General features: G+C 37.8%; 1 protein-coding gene across 1 annotated transcript; it reads left to right on the top strand.

The window, feature by feature from the left end:
- The first annotated feature begins 1,749 nt into the window (after positions 1 to 1,749).
- LOC132680422 (serine protease inhibitor Kazal-type 6-like) lies at positions 1,750 to 23,747 on the top strand. Its single transcript, XM_060634120.2, has 4 exons — positions 1,750 to 1,875; positions 13,817 to 13,876; positions 22,431 to 22,546; positions 23,687 to 23,747. Exons 1-4 carry the CDS (start codon positions 1,750 to 1,752, stop codon positions 23,730 to 23,732), a joined length of 348 nt encoding a protein of 115 aa, XP_060490103.1. The 3' UTR covers positions 23,733 to 23,747.
- Positions 23,748 to 24,289: the final 542 nt, after the last annotated feature.

Raw genomic sequence — 24,289 nt, 5'->3', positions numbered from 1 at the left:
TGAGCCGAAATCATGAGTAAGACACTCAACCAACTGAGCCACCCAGTGCCCCTACAAGTTGCTAGTTTTTGATAAAGGCCCCACACTGCTACCTGGGATTAATTCTCTGCCCTGTCCTCTGGACTCTTGATTATTCTCTCTGAGTTATCTTCTCTGCTCCCCCACGCCTAGCACATACTCCTGTAAAAAATGGCCTGTGTTTACAGCTAAGTAGTTTTCGCAGCCTGCCTCCTGCCCATAGATGTTTTGTATTGCAGGGCACAAAACATGGCCTCTACATTTCTTACTATCTCTTTCATTCTAGGCTTGTTCAATTTCTTCAAAAATGTTTTGGGTTCTTTATGCATCAGTCTGCATAACACTTTATTGAACAAAAGTCACACTTCAAATCTATTCAAAGTGCACACCAAAAAGGAGCATCCTAAGAACAGGTGTTTTGACAGATGCACACTGTGGGGACTTATATGACCTATAACATCTAGTAGCTTACATAGTCTCACTTTGGCATACTCTGGTGACTGACTCCCAAACCTGCCCAGACTGAAGGAGACAGGCTAAGGGCCTTACCCCTCAATGAGTGTGAACACTTTTGAGACTGGCTTTTATGACTGCCACACCATGATGAATCAAAAGCTATCCCATGTGCCTACTGAGCCTGTAATTCTAGGGGGAAAGATCAGAAAGAGTCACAGTGAGAGTATATTCTGAGTTTTATTTTCTTATTTTAACATATAATGAGAAAGACATGAGTTGAGAAAAGTATTTGGAATCTTGCCAGTAGAAATTAAAGGGAACATAGAGAACCCTCAGAAATGTGAGGCTTCCGAGGAGATTGAAAAGCTGTTTGCTTCTAAACACCTGCATGGTAAGAAGCAGACTGAAAAAGCCCCATTAGTAACAAAAGACACATGCATTTCCTCCATTGAATAAAGTCACTCAGGTTTCTTGCCAAGATCATATTAGAAATGTTGCTTCCCGGCCTAAGCTTATTGCTTCAGATGGTCACAAACCATCCACCCTTAAACGTAGAGACAGGGACTGGAGATCAAGAAAGAAAAGACAGGGGCACTGTGTGGCTCAGTCGGTTAAGCATCTGACACTTGGTTTTGGCTCAGGGCATGATCTCACAGTTTCATGAGTTCCAGCTCTGTGCTGACCAAGCGTGGAGCCTGCTTGGGATTCTCCCTTTCCCTCTGTCCCTGCCCCTCCCCTGCTTGCTCTCTTGTCTCTCAAAATAAATAAATAAACTAAACTAAACTAAACAAATAAAATAAAATAAAATAAAATAAAATAAAATAAAATAAAGACATAATGTAGGCCTTAGAATTATGGCTATAGGAAAGAACTTTGAACACAGGCCCCAAAATGGAAGCAAGTAAAAGGAAATAGTTTAGGAAACATCTAAAGTTTGAGGATTTGTATTGCCAGAGAAACCGTAAGTCAAGTTAAAAGAACCACTTACCTTAAATAAAGTTTAAGCCCCTGAACTTGACCATGAAGAAGTAGATTTTAAAGTAATGTAGCTCCAAAGGTAAACATGTTTCCCAAACTCCATCTTAGATTGGTCCTTGATGAAACAAAGGCCAGTAAGATCCTATCAGAAGGCAGAGCCAGGAACTGCCAAGAACTAGGGAAAGGGGCATTTTTTCAAATAACAGAGAGAGAGTATCATCAAAGAATGTGCCCCGCTACAAGCAGGAGACTTCACTGGTCCAGGTAGGTAGATTTTATCAGCGCTGTGTGCCAGTGATGGTCATGTGGTATCTCGTCACTCTTTTTTTGACTGGGAGCCTGACTTGTGGTGACCGTGTTCAAGCTCCTCCGTTACGTGTTAGTATGGGAGAGGAGATGAGGGCTGGCAGCACACTTCATAAGGTACAGGTCTCCATAGGGAGCTACTCTCAGAAGTCAGAACTGTTTGCTGGTTGCAATGACTGGATAACACTTTAGATTGTCTCTTATGAGGAATCAAGTGAGTGTGTCCTAAGAGTGGGAAAAGGGGTGTGCGTGGTATCTGGTGGCCCTGGGGGCTAATTGTCTATAAAATTCATACTCCACTGATAGAATATAGAATCAGTGCTGGGAAGAGAAGGCCCAACAAGCAAAGTGATTTTTCTACCCCCATTGCATATAGCTGTGATCAATGTGACTAATTCTCAACAAGGATGAGTGTGTGTTGTGTTTCACTTTTAAGCCAAGTTGGTGAAGAATCATGTGTGAACAGCTTCACGATATTCTTCTTCTTCCAGCTACCTCGATACAAATGAGCATAGCAAATTTGAGCCACATGTGGAAGCTCAAAATGAAAGGAGACTGGGTCTTTCAACACTGCTTGGAGAAAAACTCTCTACATATCAGAGACGGTAACTTCTTCTTGTGTAAGTTATTATACATAGAAGTAATGTGTTGTATCAACTGGGATTATCTTATGTAAAACAATTTGTAATAAAAGGTATGGTGCAAAATTTACCTACATAAGGGAGTTACTGGGTTGTACTATCTGATAGATACAGGATTGTTTCTCTTATACTCAGGCAATGAGCCCAAGTCATACATACATATATGTATGGTTATGAAACATAACCAGATAAATAAATCTAGCTTTTGAAAACTCACTCATGCAAACATTGATTCTTCCACCCAACATAGTTATTTAGCATCTCCTATCTTTCTTACTGTTATTAAACTCTTTTTTTAATGTTTATATATTTTTGAGAGACTGAGAGAGCTAGAGCATGAGGAGTAAGAGAGAGGGGCACAGAATTGGAAGCAGGCTCCAAGCTCCGAGCTGTCAGCACAGAGCCCGACACGGGGCTCGAACTCCCCAACAGTGAGATTATGACCTGAGCTGAAGTCAGACTCTTAACCGACTGAGCCACCCAGGTGCCCCTCTATTATTAAACTCTTAGTTATAGCTCCCACTATTTTTGACTGTCAAATGTCAAATAAATCTCTACCCTGAAAAGGCCATGTAGTATTTTAAGTAATAATGAAGTAGATACATACTCATAATATACCCATGTGCTATATGTCATGAAAGATAAAATGCTTTTTTTATTATAAATAAAATGTTTAAATTTTACTATAAGTTAGAAGAGAAAGACTGATTCCTTCTCAGGCAACTGAGGAAAACATTTTATAATAGGCTTTACCTCAGCTTAGCAAAGTTGATCCAGATTCTGAGAGGCAGAAGGAGCAAAAATGTGTTTTAGAAAGAGAAAATATTAGTGGTCAGAAGTTAGGAAGAGAGGGACAATGGGGCACCTGGGGGCTCGGTCAGTTAAGTGCCTGACGTTGGTTCAGGTCCCAATCTCGTAGTCATTGAGTTCAAGCCCCTCATTGGGCTTGCTGCTGTCAGTGCAGAGCCTAACTCAAATCCTCTGCTCCCTCTCTCCCTGACCCTCCCCTGCATGCTCTCTCTCTCTCTCTCAAGAATAAATAAACATTTTTTTTAATATAGGAAGAGAAAAATGAAGATAACTTGGGATTTTAGTGTTTTCAGCCTCTGACCTTTGGCAAGGAAACTAGAAGATGAAATTGAGACATAAGGTATGCCAGATCACCGAAGAACAGTGAATCCCAAGCTAATGCAAATTTAATTTTATTGGCTAAACTTTGTTAAGCAATGGGGAGGCACTCCCATTTATTTTTCCCTGAGGTAGTTCGTCCGGGCCCCGCCTGCCCGGAGCTGATAGGCCTGGAAGACAACTTGTATAGCAGAAATAATGAGATTGTTGAATTTAGAAATAAACATTCTTGCAGAGGCATTTCCCCAAAATTTAGGGCAAACCAAATAATGATTTGTTTGAACTAAATCACCTGACCTGGGCAATACTGCTTCCTTGTCATTTTAAGACTTTGGCGAATTTTCCCCTCATATTGTACTGTGTTGGCAAACATTTAAGAAGCTGCTTCTGACAGTTATAATTAAGCTTCAAAGGGAACAGTCACAGCCAGACATTTAGTTGGGCTGAAATGATTTCCTTTTTTCCATTGTTACCAATGTGCAACTCACCCTAGCTTGTTTCCCATCATGTTTTCCAGAGGGTGAAGAAATGTTTCAATTTAGGATGGTAGGAAAAGTCAGTATGCCAGCAAGAATTTTTATTGCCATCTGATTCAGAGCTAGCTCTGAATCACCTTGGGCCACTGCACACTCAAAAAACACCATGACATTCTAGGAACTACTTGGTCCTGTCCCCTCATCAGTGCCCTTCAACCATCCTGACCAGGTAGACCATGCTTCAGCCTGCAGAGCTATTCAGTGTTCATACAGTCTATTGTCTTCCCACATCCATGTCTATTTGCCTGCCTTTTAGTTCAGTTGTATCCATACCTGTGTGTCCTCCTCTTCTCCAGCATGCCCCCTCCACTACCAACCAGCCTCACTTAACCACAGAACTCTTATTTATCCTTCAAGACTCATGGTTGTGCAGATGTATCCTTTTTAAATGAGACCTTCTCTGATGATACTTAGAAAAATTAACTGGATCCTTATGCACTCATAGCACTTCAAAAACTAAACTGTTTCCAAATGAAATTTGAATTGTGTTATATGTATCTGACTTGCAAAACTGTGAGCTCTTGGAGTACAGGGATGGCCCAACGTTGCACGTACCAGATTGCCATTGGGAGGCGGAGGAAGGAAAGCCACACAAACCTCCAGGAACCACTGAGAAATGTCAACTTCAAAGAGGGGCATAGAAGGTTAGGAGGCGGCTTAGATAAGATGGCCAAAAGATTAATAAGTAAAGAATGTAAGTAAATATGAAAATATCTGTAGGAGAATTTAAAACAAAATAAGGTAAACCCCCATCTTGCTTTCAAGATTGTTATAATCTTGTGGTGTAGAAAAAGCTACAGAACAACACTCCTCAGTAAATAGCAGAGCAGAGCAATCCAGTACCAATTTCTGGGGAACAGGTGTATAGAGAGAGGTTCTAAGAGAGAGATGAATGACCAGCCGTGTGGACTCCAGCCGTGTCACCTTGAGCGCTCGAACTGATAAACTTGATGCAATCACCCAAGGTGATGCTGTGATGACTGGCCAAAATGAGCGAGATGAAATGCTCTCGATAGGAGTCAAGGAAATGAACCACAAAAGGAGAGGATAATATGGAGATAATTTCCTGTTTAAAGCGTGCTTTCTGTGTGTCCTCTGTGTCAGTTTCTAAAGTACTGACTGGGACAGTAGTGTGTTCTTCCCAGGTGTATGAATTCATCCATCAGCACCTTTGTGTTCAGTTGTTGAACCAGTTACAGTAGTCCACTCCTGTATCTTTATACTTTCACAATTACAGCACGAGAGACTGTTCAATCCATTGTGTCTATTCTATAGCTTGAATCTACCAGTCTAGTTACCTTGTCAAAGAAGAAAACGAGGTTATTCTGAACTTCTTTTGTTTTTGTTTTTGTTTTTGTTTTTGTTTTTGTTTTTTTGGACTCCTAAGGAATAATGCCACCCTTTCCTGGTGCTCCTAAAGTTATGCTGTGGTAACGTCTTCTTGAATCTTATCCGAATTGATATGGAGCTGCAACACTTAAATGTAAAAAAAAGAGGTTTGGGGAGGCTTACTAAGAAAACACATGTGCAAAATTCAACTGCAAAAACTGTGAATTCATGAAGAAATACACAAAAACATAAAAAAGAAAGAAAATTAGGAAGACAGAAATCTTTGAATGAAATAGAAATTTTCTTAATACTGTGTTAAGATTCATAACATCAGTTAACTTGCAAAAGTCCTTACTTTATGACTTAGTTCGATTTCCATTGTGGCAAGAGTAATATAAGGAAATGTAGGTAGCCTTGATCACAATGAAATGGGATATGAAGGGAGTGTGGTCGGTGGAGCAAAGGCAGTGAATGGTGAAAGTTATATGAATTGAATAGAGAGAGAATTGCCACTCAGTGATCTGCTGGTTGCAAAATCTGACTCCCAGTTTTTGATCGGCTGTCCATGTGTTCTTGCATGAGAGCGAGTATTAGGACCTAGTTCCTCTTTCTCAATAGAAAGCAGGTAAGTAAGTATATAGGGGCTTGTAAGTGACATTACAGTCCTGTTGAAATATATCTGTAGGAAACCAACAAAATGAAAGGAATGGTAGAAAACTAGAGAGCAAACATCTACATGTGTAAAGGAAGGAAGAGGATAGATTTTGAGAAATGTTGTCTTACAATGGTAACTAGTGATCTCTGGTGAATATATAGTGCTTATTTTATAAAAATCTTCTTTGTTGGGCTCCTCGATGGCTCAATCGGTTGTGTCTGACTTCCGCTCAGGTCATGATCTCACAGTCTGTGAGTTCAAGCCCCACATCAGGCTCTTTGCTGACAGCTCAGAACCTGGAGCCTGCTTCAGATTCAGTGACTCCCTCTCTCTTTGCCCCTCACCCAGTCTCACTCTGTCTCTCTGTCTCTCTTTCTCAAAAATAAATAAACATTTAAAAATTCTTCTTTGCTTTTTGAATAAATGTGGAATAAATGCTAAATACAAGACAGAGATTTGGAGGATAAAATATTAGTAAAATAGATCTAGACAAACAGACAAATAGATGTCAGATGGACATAATTTTACAAAGTAACACAGTTTTACAAAAAAAGTAAAGACACATATCAAAAGAATTAAAAAGAATAAGTAGAATTACTGTCAAAGCACAAGATTCTCAAACTCAAAATGCTTGCTAGGGCCAGCAACAAACAAATAAGGCGAATGAGTAAACCAATGACACATTTAAATGAAGCCCTTACCCTAACCTTCAGCTTAACTTTCACCCTGGCAATAAGGAGTCCAAAAAAAGTTTGAGAAAATCTTCTGTTTTACATTTTGTTAAATATTCAAAATTTAAAAGTTATGGACTCTTTTAATTTTTTTAAACCACTGTGTGGGTCAAATGAAATATATCAATAAATCAGAGTTGATCTTCATGCTACAGGTTTAAGATGTCTACCTTAGAGGATTAAGAAATGTTCTGTGCAGTGTAATATAACTTGCACTTCTCATTGTGTGATATGTAGAATATAGGCATGTAGAATTTAGGCATGAAGCAATTAAAGAAAAGAACATCCCAAGCAAAAGCAACATCATGATGTAAGTTAGGAAAATACAAGTGTAATGGAAACAAATGAGAAACTATGAAGAACTTATTTTGAAAGGGGTGCTGAATCTATGATGGGGAGGAGCAGGAAATATGATAATATGAGCACTTAATAAAGAAGGTGAGGATAGTCAGGAGTGTGCATAGATTCTTTCAAAGCAAGTCATATCCAATATGCCTCGTTGTGTTTCATAAGGGTGGGAGCTTGGTACCATGCCAAAAAATGTGAACATTGATTTCAGTAGAGTAACCTTGGAGATAAGTTGATGAGATATCTTCAACCCTGTTTTGTTCAACGTTTGTCAGTGATGTTGATGATGGTCAAGAAGATATTTACTAGATTTATAGCTGATACAAAGTTGATAGGGATCACTAATGTGATGTCATACTCAAACCTAAATAATTTTGAGGCTGAATGCAAAATTTTAATAAAACACTAAAGGAGGAGCTGAGGAAGTTAAAGAAATAAGTATAACATGCATGTAAAGAACCCAGAAATCCACCTTATTAAGAATATTAAGATTTGGAAAAACTAATGAAAATCCCTCATATCCTACAGTTCATGGCAGAAGTGGAATGAATTCTTCAAGTCTATCTGGAATCAAATTCTATGTTCTTTCTTATCCAGCACAGAACCAGCAAGTATAAAAGTACCAGGTACTTTTCTTAGGAGAACTTTAGCTTATATTTTGTAGTGAGTGAGAGATTGAGGTAAATGTCCTTTAAGGTCATAATTAATTATAAAAATCTATGTTTTATTGTTTTCTGATAACACATTAAAGAAGTTTGCACCTAATATACTCAGTAGAGTGGATCCAATTGTACATAAGCTAAGGTTTCTATGTCAAAGAATGAAATGTTCTTATTTATATTGTTTTCTTCATTTCACAATAATAGCAGAATACACTTGTTTTGCCAATGAAAGATATTTCCATCTCAGTTATAAAACAAACATTTTCTGAGCGCCTATTAATTGCTAAGGATATTTGGAAGTACTGTAGATACCACGAAATTTCCTCCCATAAAGCATTCAAGAAAAATTTAAATACACTTTTTAAGGTTCTTCATTGGTTGCCTTTGACATTTTTAGTGTCTGACATCTGAACTATAACTTTCTGTAAAAGACTTTAAGATTACGTGTATGGGAGCATGTATATGTCTATGTGTGTGTTACACCACACCCCTTAGAATGAAAATACTGAATGCTTGCCCAACACATGCCTTTCGTTCCCTCTTCTTCCTTTCCTCTCTTTCCTATCCGTACTCCTCACTCCCCATTTCCTCCACCCATGAAATTCACGTCTTTCAAAACTGTCAGGGAAGCAGTTAAAAGCAAATAATTCTTATTTTTGTTATTTTGTTCTTTTGTTTCACTTTTGATTAAACAGCAATATCTTACCTGATTACCAAATTCAATACAATGTATTGACTGTTTCCAAAGACAGAAAATGCATCCTAAATTATGATATTAATCAAATTAAAATTCCTAAAAATATGTTCTCTCCAAAAAGAAAATAAATATCCTGAAATAAAAGGAACAATTTGTGAACTACATATGTATTTTCTTTGATTTTTTTCTTTTTTTAAAGTTTATTTATTTATTTTGAGCAAGAGAGAGAGAGAGCAGGGGAGGGGCAGAGAGAGAGAGGGTGAGAGAGAATCCCTAGCAGGCTGCACACCATCAGCATGGAGCCCGATATGGGGCTCAAACCTGCAAACCATGAGATCATGACCTGAGCAGAAACCAAGAGTCAGGAGCTTAACTGACTGAGCTACCCAGGCAACTCTGAATTCTGTATATTTTTCTCAAAGCTATTACTATAAAAGGAAGTCCATTGTTTAGAAGTATGATTTTAAGTTATTTATACACACAACAAATCAGTCACCTATGTTTATTTTTTATTTTTTTTTTATTTGATTATAGCCAACACACAGTGTTACTTAGTTTTAGGTGTACAACATAATGACTCAGTTTCTCTATACCTTACATTGTCCTCTCCACCAACTTAGCAACTGTCTGTTACCATACCATGCTGTTACAATGTCATTGACTCTATTCCCTCTGCCTTTTATTCTTGTGACTTATTCATCCCATAATTGGAAGCCTGTATTTCCCACTTGCCTTCACCCATTTTGTTCAACTACCCACACCCTTTCTGGCTGGCAACTGTCAATTTGTTTTCTGCATTTATAGACTTAATTCTGCTTTTTGTTTGTTTGTTCATTTGTTTTGTTTTTAGATTCCACAAATGAGTGTTTAAACTGGGCGCATTCGGCATGTTCTTCCAACACTTTAAATTGTACTTTTCTTCATGATATTTTAAGTAGCTGTTTATGATTTGAAACTTTCTCATTATCATTATACCCATTGTTTATTTTTGTTGTTATTCCCATAAAGAAAGCTATGGCACCCAACTCTTTGATCTCTCTTGCAATTAAATTGGCCATGATAGTCAATGGGTCTATGTATATGGACAGTGTATTTTCAAGGAGTTAAAACAAAAAGCTTTAGTATGACCATTCTTTTTTTACTTCACAGAGAAAAGGGAAATATTGAATATACTGTATTTCAAATATTACTCGATTGGGTAACTTAAAAAAAAACACTTTAAGTTTTTTGTTTAAATTCCAGTTAGTTAACATACAGTATAATTATTAGTTTCAGGTGTACAATATAGTGATTCAACACTTCCATACATCACCAGTGGTTCTAAACATAGTTTTTGCAAATAAAAAACATACATTGATGGACTCCCTTCTTCATTTGACTTCAGAATTAAAACTCACTGGCATTTGACAACGGCAATTATTTTAAAAATTAACAAGCTGATCCCTCCCCAGAAAGTGCTTTTTCAGATGTAGTCCTGGTGACAGTGTAGGATACCTATTTCTCTGGGGTACACCTTGGATGATGTGGACTTTGAAAATTCAAGTTACACCCAAGATTCCATTCCCTGGTGGTTACTCATCTGGACCACAGACATGCAGGACCTGTCTGAAAGAGACCTAGGCATCAAGCGGGCTCCACCAGTGAATCATCCCTTTAATACAGCAAAACCTTAGAGGGAAGAGCAGGGAGGATATATTGGTTGTTAGGAAAATGTAGGCTACAGGTGGAAAATGACATCCTCAATTATTAAGACCCAAGGTGCGAGTCACATAATTGTTCTAATTTTTAAGCATGATGGAGAGCATGAAGCCTTTCTTTAAGTTGGTAAGAGGTCCCAATAAATGCCTAAACTTTACAGATTTGCATGTGGTTTTAGAATGTGATTTATAAAGAAGGTGGAGATCCCAACTCCCTTGATCGTCTCTCTCTCTATATATGTATGTCTCATTGTGTGTTTTAGTGCTCTGGGAAGTGTCTTGACACAGAACCTGAGCTGGACAAAGCACTCTTGACCTGAGTGAGCTAACTGGCACCATGAAATTATTGAGTGTCTTTCTGCTCCTGTCTCTGGCTCTTTTCAGCATTTTCTCAGGTGAGTTTTTTTTTTCTTGAAATTATAATCCAGTATTTATACTTAACTGGAAATAAGTGTATTTCTCTACCATATTTCACAATTCTAACGATTTTGATATTTAGAAAATTCTGAGATCATAATAATGATAATGATTGTGATAATGAAAATGGTGATAGTAATGATAAACATAACTTTTGTGTTGAGCATATACCATATTCCAGGCATGTACTAAGGGCTTTTATGCCTTATCTCCAATACACATGGCAAGGTATTTATATCTATATTCTATATATAAAAAGAAGAACATGGCACAAAGAACTTAGGAAAATTGCCAAAGGACTTGCAGCTAGTAAGTAGAATTTAGAATTTGAATCCAAGACTTCTAGACATTACAGTTGATATTTGTTCCACAGAACTAGTCTGGAGGATGAGTAATCGTTGTAACTATTAGTTTGGCTTCTGAGACAAAAGGAAGATTTCCTGTCCTTATTATTCTTATAACTGGGCTGCAAATAACTGAAATTGAAGCCAGGAGGAAAAAGGCCACTCAGAGAATGCTCCAGAAAAGTGAATGAATCCTAAAATGCAGAAACATATAGGCTGGTAGTAAATTAATCCTTCAGGCACGGGACTATCTTTTGTCACTTTAATGAGCAATGGTCATATATTCTATCAATCCAGACTGTTTACAGGGTCATTACAGTTCAATCTGGCATTTTTCATCACAGGATCATGTGCACAAACAGGGCCACTGTACCTATTTACTTCCTTCTTTATTATTCTCTTCTTTGCTGTTGCAGTGGACAAAGCACATGCTAGAGACTCGAGACCCAACACCTAGGCCCAAATCTGCCACTAATGGCCTGTGTCACCTGGAGAAATAGCACAACATTTTGAGATCTTCTCTCCTTTGTAGAATACTAGAAATGTGTGGGTTCTGGGAACTTCCATGTCTGATACAACGTTTTCCAGTGACAAAAGTGGTTGAATTTTGCTGCTATCAGAGATTTTAAATGGCTGAACATGTAAAAAAACAAGAATTTTTCATTGAAACTAAACAGATGGACAAGTCATGGTTTGCCGGGAACTGGTCATATTTATGTAAATAAATACACTTAGAAATATTTTTTAAAAATTGGATACAAGGTTTCAGTGATGCTATTGAGTGAGTTTGACTACGTAAGCCAAACAGCTTGAGTGAGTGGTTCAGTCAACTGCTGAGGTGACATAAAAAATAGATCTATAACTACATTAAAATTTACTCACAAAGATAGTTTCAGAAATTAACTGATATCCTTTTATTGCTTCTCTTTACAAAAGCTAATGGATATTCTCATTGGATCTGATTGGCCAATACCAAACACTAACACAAAACTGAGTTCTTCACAGACTTATCCGTATTTGGGAAGGCACTGGGCCTAAGAGTCTTAATGTGCCAAGGGAAATGAAGATCAGTCTTGGCATTTCCTTTTTACAGCTGTGTGATAACACTTCTGTGTGTCATTTTCCTCTTCTATAAAATGGGAATGTAAAAGGGCTGGCCCTACATGGCGTTTTAAATGAGAAAATGCATGCAAAGTCCTTAACATAGTGAGTGGGGCAGAGTAAGAGTTCGATGAACACCTATTAATATTGCCATTATTAAAGTTTAATAATAAGAATACTGGATTGGACTCAGACATTGTAAATATTAATTCTACTTCTGCCTTGACATTTCCTACCTAGGAGACATTTGGTGAAATCTCTCCTCTTCTGATTAAAGATCTGTACAGTGGAGAAATGATGAAAAATTATAACAATGTATTGTCATAAAAATCATTTGAACCGGTCATAAAAATATAGGCTTCCAGGCCCCGTGTGATCTTATACAATGGAGTTTTCAAATGATTATCCTTAGAATCTATACTTGGTTGTTGTTTTGTTTTTGTTGTTGAAATTGTGCTTTACTTATTTATTTTTTTAGTAGAGAAATCCTCCTTTTTTACTGAATATAGTGGGCACACAGTGTTACTTTAGTTACAGGTGTAGAACATAGTGATTCAACAAGTCGCATACATTATGCTCTGCTCACCACAATGGGAGCTACCATCTAGTAACCCACCACACGGGTTACTGCAGTAAGGTTGGTAATCACTACAGCAGATGTTCATTAACTTCCTTTTAAATTTAAAAGCCTTGTGCTGACCAGAGTTAGAGAAGGATCACACTTAGTCATCCACTTTCTGTCATCAAAGTGGCCTTGGGCTTACATGTGAGAAGTGTTGTTGACACAGAAGTTCCACAGAAATGGCCAGAAATCAGCAGCAGCTTCTACCAGAACTGAACCTAAGACTTTTATATCAGTATTTTAAACCGCTGAGCGAATTAGCCACAACCTAAAATTCACACACATAATCTTAAAGGTGGAGGGAGAGACAGAAGCAAGACTGTATTTATGGACTTTTTTTCTCTTTCAGGAATTTAGAAAGATGTAGCAGGAGAATGAGTCATAGAGAAGAGAATGAGTTTGTCCTTACAAGTCTATATTTGGGCCAAGTCTTTTTTTTTTTTTTTTTAATTTTTTTAACGTTTTATTTATTTTTGAGACAGAGAGAGACAGAGCATGAATGGGGGAGGGGCAGAGAGAGAGGGAGACACAGAATCCGAAACAGGCTCCAGGCTCTGAGCCATCAGCCCAGAGCCCGACGCGGGGCTTGAACTCACGGACCGCGAGATCATGACCTGAGCTGAAGTCGGACGCTTAACCGACTGAGCCACCCAGGCGCCCCTGGGCCAAGTCTTTAAAGCTGGTTGAGTATAAAGGGCAGAAGTGCAATGTGGGGCTCAAAGAACAAACAAATGTAGTGCCTTCCCCAACTGCCTGTAACAAAGGCTTTGGGGAGGGACTCCATGCATTTGAATCCTAGAATGTCAAAGTTAGAGGAAATTTTCCAACCCAGCTTCCGACCCAGTGAAGCCAGAGATAACAAGGTCATTTCCAGAGTAAATGAGTGACTCGACCAGGGCAGTCACATGAATTTCCAGACCCTTAAATTATTTCCTCTCACCTCATCCCAACCTCCAGAAAATATTACCCCATTATAGTACATGTGCTTATATCCCTTTCAAACTTTCTACTGCTCCCTAAGAAGTGAACACATATAAAAAATAAAACTACCATGCCATGATTTGTTGAGATGACCAAGAACCAAGAACAAGAATCATGCTGGGCTTGGGCGTGTCCTAATTTTGCAAATCTCTCTTTTTTGCACACTCAGAGACTACCTTGTTTGGATTTTGTGCTTTTTTTTTCAGGTGTCTTCAGTCAAGAAGGAAAGGTCAGTACATATTTTTTATCTTTTATTCAGACCTGGGTGGTGTTTGGCTAGAATTCCCAGACCAAAGAGAGGTTTGCCTGCGGGTGAAAGAGCAGAAACAATGAACAAGCAGACCGAATGCAGAAATCAGAAGCAAATCCTTTTTCAACTGTAGCATCTCTACGAATATACTGTGTTCCACTTAAAAGAGCCTAAATGCCCATTCTCAGATTTTGTTAAAGTGAAATGAGTATAAATAAAAACAGGATGAATCTGTGATAGCACTGATTTCTATCACTCATTTCACTGTGTGATCTTGGGCAAGTTACTCAGCTTCTCTGAGCTGTAATTTCCACAACTATAGAAAAGGGATAATATTATTCACCTCATAGAGTTAGATTTAAGTTAAATAAACTATGTGGGAGCATTTGGTAAAAGGATGACTTAGCGATTAATCGTTACCAGTTTATCAAGGAGTTATTAGGACAGAGGCTGCTACTTTCTGTTTGGAAGCAAGGCAGCCAGCGGAGGCAGCTTGTTTAATGTTTTGCACTGAGGATACACACACTGATTCACTCAAACTGAAATACAATTTGGGTTAAAAATAGGAATAGACACAAGTTATCTTCAAGATTTGGCTGATTAATCCACCAACTTTTTTCCAGTTTTCTTGTTCTACCAAAAGACAAATCATCAGTATTCACTCTGCCAATCCTGTCCCTGTGTCTATACTGAACATTTTTACGTGACTTTTGGCCTTGGTTCTTGATTATCCTTGTTGTGCTCAAGAACTCTTGGCGTCCAAAGTTTCCAGATACCACTGCCAAATGATTGGAGTTAGCAAAGGAGCTGAAAAATATTTTCCAGCCCTTGTATACCTACCACTTGCATAAAACTTTTTTTTATTTCAAATTTTAGGATCTCAGAAATTGATGCATGCCTTACAATCGATGATGCCTTACAATTAACTGCCAGTGTGTGTGTGTGTGTCTTTGTGTGTGTGCACACACATGCACTTGTGTCCTAGTGCACGTGCACATGTGTTTGTATTGCTATATATAATTGTACATTCTAAATTTGATTTATTCTTATGTTTAAATATATATGGTAGCACAGTCTATGTTAAATATCAAAACAAACAAACAGAGAAAGGACATCAGATCAAGACAAACATTTCATATCCCATTAGGTAGTAATATGTGATAAGGCTATTATACATACGTTTAAAATATATGGAATTTAACCCCAGCTTTCTCCTTAACACACAAGTTGCTTCTCTTCTTTCAGCTTGGAATTCCAGATGGGACTTTTAGTGTTTTCTAGGACTCATCTAAAATCTGCAATTTACTAATGCTATTCCTTTAGATGGACCCAAGTCTTAGAGTCTGCTTCCCTGAGGATCACAGGGGATGCTTCCTCAGTATGCCAATCCCTAAGCACCATGCCAGACTTACTGAATAATAATCACACAGCTGGGGAGTTTTGAATCTACATTCTAGGTAATTATCTGATGCTGGGAAGCAGTGACTTTCAAACATTCAAACACACTAGAGACAACATAGACCAGTCCTTGTTCGAATACTCACAGGCTGTCTCTTGGGATGTCTCTTGCCTTCTCATTGTCTCTGTTTCCACATCCCTAAAATGAAAATATGGATTCAATGATCTTTAAAGCCTCTTCTGGCCTTAGGTATCTGAATCCTATGAAGGCTACTGTTTTTCTTCTGCGTGGCTGGAAGGATGGTGACAGTCCCAACAACAGACAGAAGTTGAAACTGTCTTTAGGAGCATGCCTACTCAAGTTGATCCAGCCAGTACAAAGGGAGAAAGATTTTCTCTGACATCAAAGTCATTCTTCTGATGCCAAGAAAGCTCTCCATGATGGAGCACTGATGGGAAGTTAGAGTGAGCAGCTGAAATTATTGACTTGTAAAAGTTTCACATTCTTTCAAAGAGAGTGTTCAAACTAAACAAAAAGCATGTTCCTGGACTTTTGGAATTCAGAGTCTTGTAAAATTTTCCCCATAAATGTAAATGACTAATATGCTGTCAGCTCTTTAATTTGCCAAGTAGGAACATTAAGTAATATAAAAATAATATAGTAATAATAATAATTAAAAGTAAAACTACTATTTGCCCTCACCAGCCTTCATTAAAGAAATTATTGTATCATACCAAAGTGCTTGAATGACATAATCTCAAAATAAGGATAGTTTTTTTAATGGAATAGATTTTTCTTTTAGAACTACTCCCTACATTGTTTTATTTTTCTTATTTCCCTACCAAGCTGTGTATTTAGGAACATAATCTTTTTGTTTGTGTGTTGGTTTTTTGTTTTTCTTTTTATTTATTTAAAAATTTTTTTAAATGTTTATTATTTTTTCTCAATATATGAAGTTTATTGTCAAATTGGTTTCCATACAACATCCAGTGCTCATCCCAAAAGGTGCCCTCCTCAATACCCATCACCCACCCTTCCCTCCCTCCCACCCCCCATCAACCCTCAGTTAGTTCTCAGTTTTTAAGAGTCTCTTATGCTTTGGCTCTCTCCCACTCTAACCTCTTTTTTTTTTTCCTTCCCCTCCCCCATGGGTTTCTGTTAAGTTTCTCAGGATCCACATAAGAGTGAAACCATATGGTATCAGTCTTTCTCTGTATGGCTTATTTCACTTAGCATCACACTTTCCAGTTCCACCCATGTTGCTACAAAGGGCCATATTTCATTCTTTCTCATTGCCACGTAGTACTCCATTGTGTATATAAACCACAATTTTTTTATCCATTCATCAGTTGATGGACATTTAGGCTCTTTCCATAATTTGGCTATTGTTGAGAGGGCTGCTATAAACATTGGGGTACAAGTGTCCCTATGCATCAGTACTCCTGTATCCCTTGGGTAATTTCCTAGCAGTGCTATTGCTGGGTCATAGGGTAGGTCTATTTTTAATTTTTTGAGGAAACTCCACACTGTTTTTAGGAACATAATCTTAAGGATCTGTTTAAAAGAATATTCCAGATTGAAATTAACATAACAAACTGCTGAAAACTAATAATCGTCAACCATTTCCCCTTTACAATAATTTTAAGATATCTATATTTATTTCTGGTAGTATTTTTTAAATTGTTTTTAATGTTTATTTATTTTTGAGAGTGAGAGAAACAGAGCACAAGCAAGAGAGAGACAGAGAGAGAAGGAGACACAGAATCCAAAGCAGGCTCCAGGCTCTGAGCTGTCAGCACAGAGCCTGACACAGGGCTCAAACTCACAGACTGTGAGATCATGCCATGAGCCGAAGTTAGATGCTTTACCACCTGAGTCACCCAAGTGCCCCTATTTCTGTTAGTATTTTAAGTTAAAGGCATGGTAAATATTAGTATAGTAAAACATTAGTTTTAGTATTAAATATTAAATATTTACTATTAAATATTAAAAAAATATTAGTATCGTAAAACAATGGTCTATGGCTAAAATATGTTTGGGACAGTTCATTTTTCCTAATTAACTTGCATTAATTTACAGTTAAGATACTGACAGAATAACTAAATACAACTTGGCAGTGTTAACCAGCATCTATAACTACAGATAGGAGAACTCAGGCTTTAGAAAGAGGACCTATCTCCTTCAAGTTTACCAACAGCAGTAAAACTGTGCAGTCAGCATCTTTGGATGCCAGACTCCACATTGAGTGAGCTTCTGTAGCTCCACACTACCCCTGATCAGCAGTAGAAAGCCATTGTGCCGTACATGTGAATGCATAGTTTTCTTTTTTTTTAATGTTTATTTGCTTATTTAGAGAGAGTACGAGGTGGAGGAGAGCAGAGAGAGAGGGAGAGAGAAAGAATCCCAAGCAGGCTCCACGCTGTCAGCGCAGAGCCCAACTCCAGGCTCGATTTCAGGAACCACAAGATCGTGACCTGAGCCGAAATCAAGAGTTGGACGCTTAACTGACTGAGACACGCAGGCGCCCCAAGCAGCATAATTTTCTAAACAAATATATGCTATCGTTTACTATCCTCGCTTCTTAAGTAAAAAAGTACTAAAATGAAAACAATCATTTAAAATAAGCAAATTTGTCTCCCCGTGCAGCAGGGATTTGGGAACTTGGAGGACTTAGAAACAGAGAGCATAATTCACTACCTTGGCTCGGAAAGAAATGTTGAAGGTGGTGACAGGTCATAAATTTGGAATTGGTGAAGAGGGACGTAGGGTAAAGAAATGCATGAAGGGTGATACTCGCAACGGGAAAGAAGTGGCAATGTTTTAACCTGAGGTAGGTTGAAGAATCTGAAGAACGGTGCTATGGTAAAAAGTGGAAAAAAAAAAAAAAAAAAAAAACCGAAGTGTAGAACTAATTTGGAGGGAGAGATAAAGAATTATATTTTGGCATAATTTAATATGAAGTGTGAATCAAATCATTGACTAAAGTTGCCCTATATATTTCACCTATTCTCGCCTTTACTGAAAAATACTCCCTATGCATATTATCAGCTCCCTTCTTTATCATACCGCTCCCTGACTTGGCTTCTGCTTCCCTGTCTTCACACTCCTTCCACACACCAAAAGTGCTCTTTAAAAAAAAAAAAAAAAGGCCGCTTTCAGGACATAGCCATTATTCATGATTTCTTTATGTGCTATAATTGATCACTCCAAATGTTTTTGGAACTCTCCCCTGACTTCTACACTACGTCAATACCCTGGCTCTCCAACTATTTCTCTTCTATTCCCTTTATTGTCTTTTCTGTTTTCTTCCCAAGAATTCACTATGGGAATTTTCAAGAAAATTCTATGTATTTGATTTTCTCTCTCAGAACATGTATTTTCCCAGATGATACTGATGAGTTCCAGACCTTTTTTCCCTTTAGTCTTCATCAAAATCTCAGACTCTAATTCCTAATTGTCAGAAATATACCATTCTCAACATTTCTTTCCTGAGCCAATGCAGTGAATTCTGCTCTCTGTTTCTAATTCCTCCACGTTTCAACATCCCTGCTGTATGTGCTGATTTTAAACAACTGTTTTCATTATAGTACTTTTTTGCTTAAGAAGCCCTACACTCTGGTGTGTGTGTGCGCATGTGTGTGTGTGTGTGTGTGTGTGTGTGATTGTGTATGTATTTGCAAATTTTTACTGGATTTATTTGTAGAACTAAAATGCTGGACTAAAATATCAATAATCCTGACTCTTTAGTTGATTTAGTAACCATATGAGCTCATTTTCCAGACAAGTTAAAGGATTTGGTAGTCATTATTAGCAAAAAAACATATTCGAGTACTAAAGTGTCATTTTATTCCAAATTTTAGAGGGCACAGTGTTTTGAAGAACCACAAGGGGTCACCCAAGTGCCTAGAAGCAGTCTCTGGAAGCTGAACTAAGGAAATAAATGGAGGTGCTTGTTAAATCCAACACCAATTTTAAAAACATCCCAAAATTCACTAAAATAGGATAAGAAATAATGGGCTCCAGAAATTGTATATTGTGATACAGTATACACTGTTAGTATTTGTGGTAGCAATATTCCAGATACCTGGAGCTTTACAAAGTGTTTTCAAAGGGTTTATCATCAGAGTTAGGGCAGGCTTGCAAGAAGAAGCTCATTTTCCACACTCCTAGCTCAGGGCTATTTCAAATATTCTATCCTGACTTTCTACAACTTTTACATGACCACCTTGGATTCTCATAGCAACTCTGGCAGTGAAGCGTAGAAACTGTTATTTCTTTTCAAGTTTTTAATTAAGAAAATTGAGGCACAGATATTGAGTACTTTGTCTAAGATGGCACAACTAGTTAATGGCAAGCAGCAGAACAAGTCCTATAATGGGATCCTTTGGCTCCAGTTCAGGGATGGTTGGAAGCCACTACAATCTGAAAGTGTGAGGTGTGTCTATTTTCTAAGGAAGTGTGTTCGTATGCCATTTGATTGATTTGCTTTTAATTGTTGAAACCTTTTGTTCTTCCAGTAATTCCAGGGGGCAGTGGAAGGGGAAAGTGGGCTTGGGGAAGGACGTGGTGTGTAGACACTCTCACGGTGTCTTCCCAACTGCCTCTCCATATTTGCCCCCCAACTGCCTCTTCCATATCTGCTTTCTAAAGGACAAAAGAGGGTGGATTACAAGATCAGAGGGCCGACTGCCAGGGAAAGGTGTCTTAAGGAGGCGTCTCTCTCATGTAAGAGACTTTCTTTTTTCTTTACCTCACTGACCTGACAGTAGAGACACACATACCTCTGACTGAGATGTGCTGTCCTCAGCTTCCATGCTGCCTGTGCCTGGCCCACGGGGGCATCTGTCACACACTGTGCCATAACGATCTATGTCGTCTCTGCTTCCCTAATGCAGATGAGATGGTGAGCCTACTGAGAGTGTTTGTGACTGATTCCTCTTTGTATCATCAGCACCCAGCACTGTGTCCTCCAAATTACTAGCTACCCATTGGCAGTTTGTGGAATAAATGAAAATATTAATGATGATTCGGGGGTTTACAGTTCTTTCTTGGCCCAAGCACACAGTTGCAAATGTGTACATCAACGACTTAAATGTAAAATACAAAACAGCTTTTGAGAAGAAAGTGTCCTATGATTTATAATGCCCCAAAGATTTTCCAGCCTTTTTTCCATTTGGAGACCTACAGGAAAGATTGCTCTCCTGGAGGTATTAAGAAAGGGTAGCGTTTTCTTTAAGAGTTGTGGGAGTGAGTGGGACTCAAGGTGAAACTATCTCCTATGCAACCATGCCCTAAGATCTCTGATAAATACCATACTGCCCAACATCAACAGTACAAGTGCCTAATTTCAACAAAAATCTATATTTAATAGTCTCAGATGCCTTAAACCTGATATATGTGCTATTTTTAAACTCAGTTGTGTGGTTCTTTTGCTGAGCATTTCTCCATGAAAACCTTCAGAGAGGTTTGTCAGTATACAATTGTTTACATAACATCTTGAACAAATGATTCATTTCACCTTTTCCCATACATTCCGTCCATAAGGTACTTCAATAAAGTCTGTATGTCTTGACTGTAAGTGTGGTCAAGGGTGCCTAGCAACAGGTGTTCTTTTTTTCTCTCAATGAGGATGTGTTGGAAATCAGCCACAGCAGATTGTTGGCAATTTGGATCAACAATGAGAAGGAATATGTCCAAGCACTGATTTCAGTGCCTCCTGGTTATGTGGCATTGGTAAGCCACATAATTTTCCTGAGGATCACTATTCATATCCATAAACTGGTTAACATAACATTATTCAATGCATATCTCAGGGTTATGCATTGAGTTAAGTGAGACTTAACTAATCCACATAAGAATAGTTTAAATATTATGAATCCATCAATAAACATAAGATAGATGGAGTAAAGGATGATCCCTGTGTTCATGTTTAGATGTTACTTCATTTCAGGGACACCCAGGTGGCTCAGTCAGTTAAGCATCAGACTCTTGATCTCAGCTGAGGTCTTGATCTTAGGGTCATGAGTCCAAGCATGGTGTTGTGTTCTGAGCTGGGTGAGAATCCTACTTAAAAATAAATAAATAAATAAATAAATAAATAAATAAATAAATAAATGTAACTTCATTCCACACAGCTGACATTTGGAAGAGCTCAGTTTGACCTATTACATATTGCCCATACCCTGTCATAAAATGAGTCAAATGTCATTTGCACAGCAAATACTTACTCAGTTGACACTGAATTGAAAAGAATCTTAAAACTCCAGGCTACTTCTGAGAGACCACTATAAGTAAGGAGACATATTAGTGGCATTGGTACCACCATTCCTTCCATAGAACTCATGACGAGATTTACTAATTAGTCATAGCATATGTTTTCATCAAGTCTGGATGCAACCTCAGAATCCTTCTAAATAGAGCAGCTTAGATAGCCATTACTGTGTTTTTACAGTAGGCACAAAAGTTCAAATTCCACAAATAGACTCTGAGATAGAGGAAGTTACTAATAAAGACATTAGAATGGTATTTTCAAGAGATTATAAATGGATGTAACAGCCATGGAGAAAACTAACAAGCCATCAGATAACATCTGGTAACTCTTTGCTTGCAAGGAGTTCCTTGCAATAGCATCCATATCTTTATAGCAATGCAGGAGTGCTATTAGAGTTAAATTAATACAGTAAAAGAAAGAGAGGAAAGAAGGGAGGGAAGGAAGAAGGAAGAAAAGAGGGGAAGAAGGAAGAAAAGAAAAAGCAAGCAGCATGTAAAGCCCAAAAACGACTCTCATTTAGAATAATTTAGTGTTGGAGCAAAAAGTCCTACCTATAGCATTTGCCTCACTCCTTATATGATGAGTAAGCATCTGCTGTACACCATTAACTTTCTCCTGAATACAATAACTACAGAAATGGGTTTCCTGTGTCTCAAAGGGAAAGTCTCAGTTACATTTAATAAATTCTAGTTAAGCAGATAAGGAAAGCTATTTTCTATTTCAGGAAGCTTTATATCATGGGTGTGTGTGTGTGTGTGTGTGTGTGTGTGTGTGTGTGTAAGTTTACCCAAAGCTTCTGTTCTAAGAGACAGTCCCTTAGACAGAATGCATTAATGTCAATGTCACTGTGCTTACGTTGGTAGATTGACTGCGGTGAGTTCCGGGATCCCAAGGTCTATTGCACACGGGAATCTAATCCCCACTGTGGTTCTGATGGCCAGACATACGGCAATCAATGTGCCTTCTGTAAGGCGGTGGTGTAAGTATTCATCAAAATCAGAAACATGAGAAGCTTGGAGAAAATTTATCATCGATAAAAATATTCTTTTATCCAAATTATTTTCAGACATTTCATTTTATACCAAATTATATGTTACTAAGGTACCAATTTCCATCCATTCTTCTCTTTTATTTTAATGGAAAGAGCCTTTCAGGAAAGAATAGAGTAAAAGATTATCCTTTATTATTCAGACTATTCAAACTTTACAGTTAGTATACTAGGAAGATTCTACCAAGGACCAATATTTATTGAATTTCCACATTTATAAGGAACAGAACAGATGCTGTAGATTTTAGCTAATAAACTGTGACCTTCCCAGTAGATCAGTTTATAATTAATAAAAATTTATCCAACCAATCAGTCAATCTTTTAGTCTGATTGATTATAACCAAGGGAATTATAACCTTTGTTTACGCCAGATAAAAGTTGTCTCACTTCCTCACCACTGTCTTCATTTCCTTGTATTAGAGTTTCTTCTGTGAATGTCTTAATTACCATCAACTTTGCTGTAAAATTCCTAAGCGCGGGTATTATATAACTCCCTATTAATAATAAGAAAGCCAAGCATACAGAGTGAAATTAATAAATAGTGAATCAACACATAACAAATATGTGCCTCTTGCTTATGTAACATATCTGACTATCACCAAACTTTTCCCAGAAGAAAAGCAGTAGGGTAAGATGAGATTTGATTTAATGGATGCCTACTACTGAGAAGAACTGAATATATGATCTGCTATAAAATGCCAAATTCCTGAACACTTGGTTCAACTCCTTACATCTTCTATCAGAACTATGACACTAGAATCTTTGCCATTATCTCTCCTGTCACTTTTGCCTTTTCCGGCTGTGTACATACTTACTCTGAGACAATGAACACTTGAAACCAAAAGGTCTAAGCCAGGGCAAAACTCTGAAATTTGTTTACATTTCATGCTGTCTGTAATTTGTCCAGATGTCATCTCTGAGTACATTTAATTGACTTCTGCCTTGTCATAAATGTGGAGAAATGTAGAATCACATGACTACATGAACTATGGAAAGCAAACCTTTTTCCAACCTTTGTGAGGAATACTGATGATACTGCACTGACCATGCATTCATCTTTCTCTTTTGTAGGAAAAGTGGTGGGAAGATCAGCCTAAAGCATCAAGGAAAATGCTGAAGTTTTGTGCAGTGTCTGTGCTGACTTCCAGCTGCTGCTTTTCTCACTTCTGTTTTTCTCTAATGGATCCTTTAAATTTATAAGACACACCTACTCTGCCTGGCTCTTGGGTAGTTCAATACATATCTATTTCCCTGGATTTGCTTGTCAATAAAGTAAATTCTGTAGAAGCATTTCTTGTGTTTTTACTCTGAGATCAAGAAGACATACAGATAATTACATGGCTTATTGACTGGCATAAACTTGGATAAAAAGACCTGTTTTTTTTGGATCTAAATCAACCAAGCAGTCACTGTGGGATCTTGGGAAAATCTCTTCCCCTCTCTTATTCTTACAGTTGCCATGTGGATGGTAAAGTATTTTTAACAATGTGATACTACATTAGGCTTACAGTTATTTTACAATATCTATTATTTAAGCTGTAGAATACATAATATCGTTTCTTCCTAATTTCAGGAAAAGTATTTTATATAAAAATAAAACGTTCAGCTTCTCTAGACCCCAGCTTTCTCATCTTTATGGAATGGTGGACTTATGCAGATAGATGTTACCCTTTA

The sequence above is a fragment of the Panthera onca genome, chromosome A1 (genome assembly GCF_046562875.1).
Source record: "Panthera onca isolate mPanOnc1 chromosome A1, mPanOnc1 haplotype 2, whole genome shotgun sequence".
Classification (NCBI taxonomy): Eukaryota; Metazoa; Chordata; class Mammalia; order Carnivora; family Felidae; genus Panthera; species Panthera onca.
Note: the sequence above shows the minus strand (reverse complement) of the source record. Positions and strands in the feature narration are given on the sequence as shown.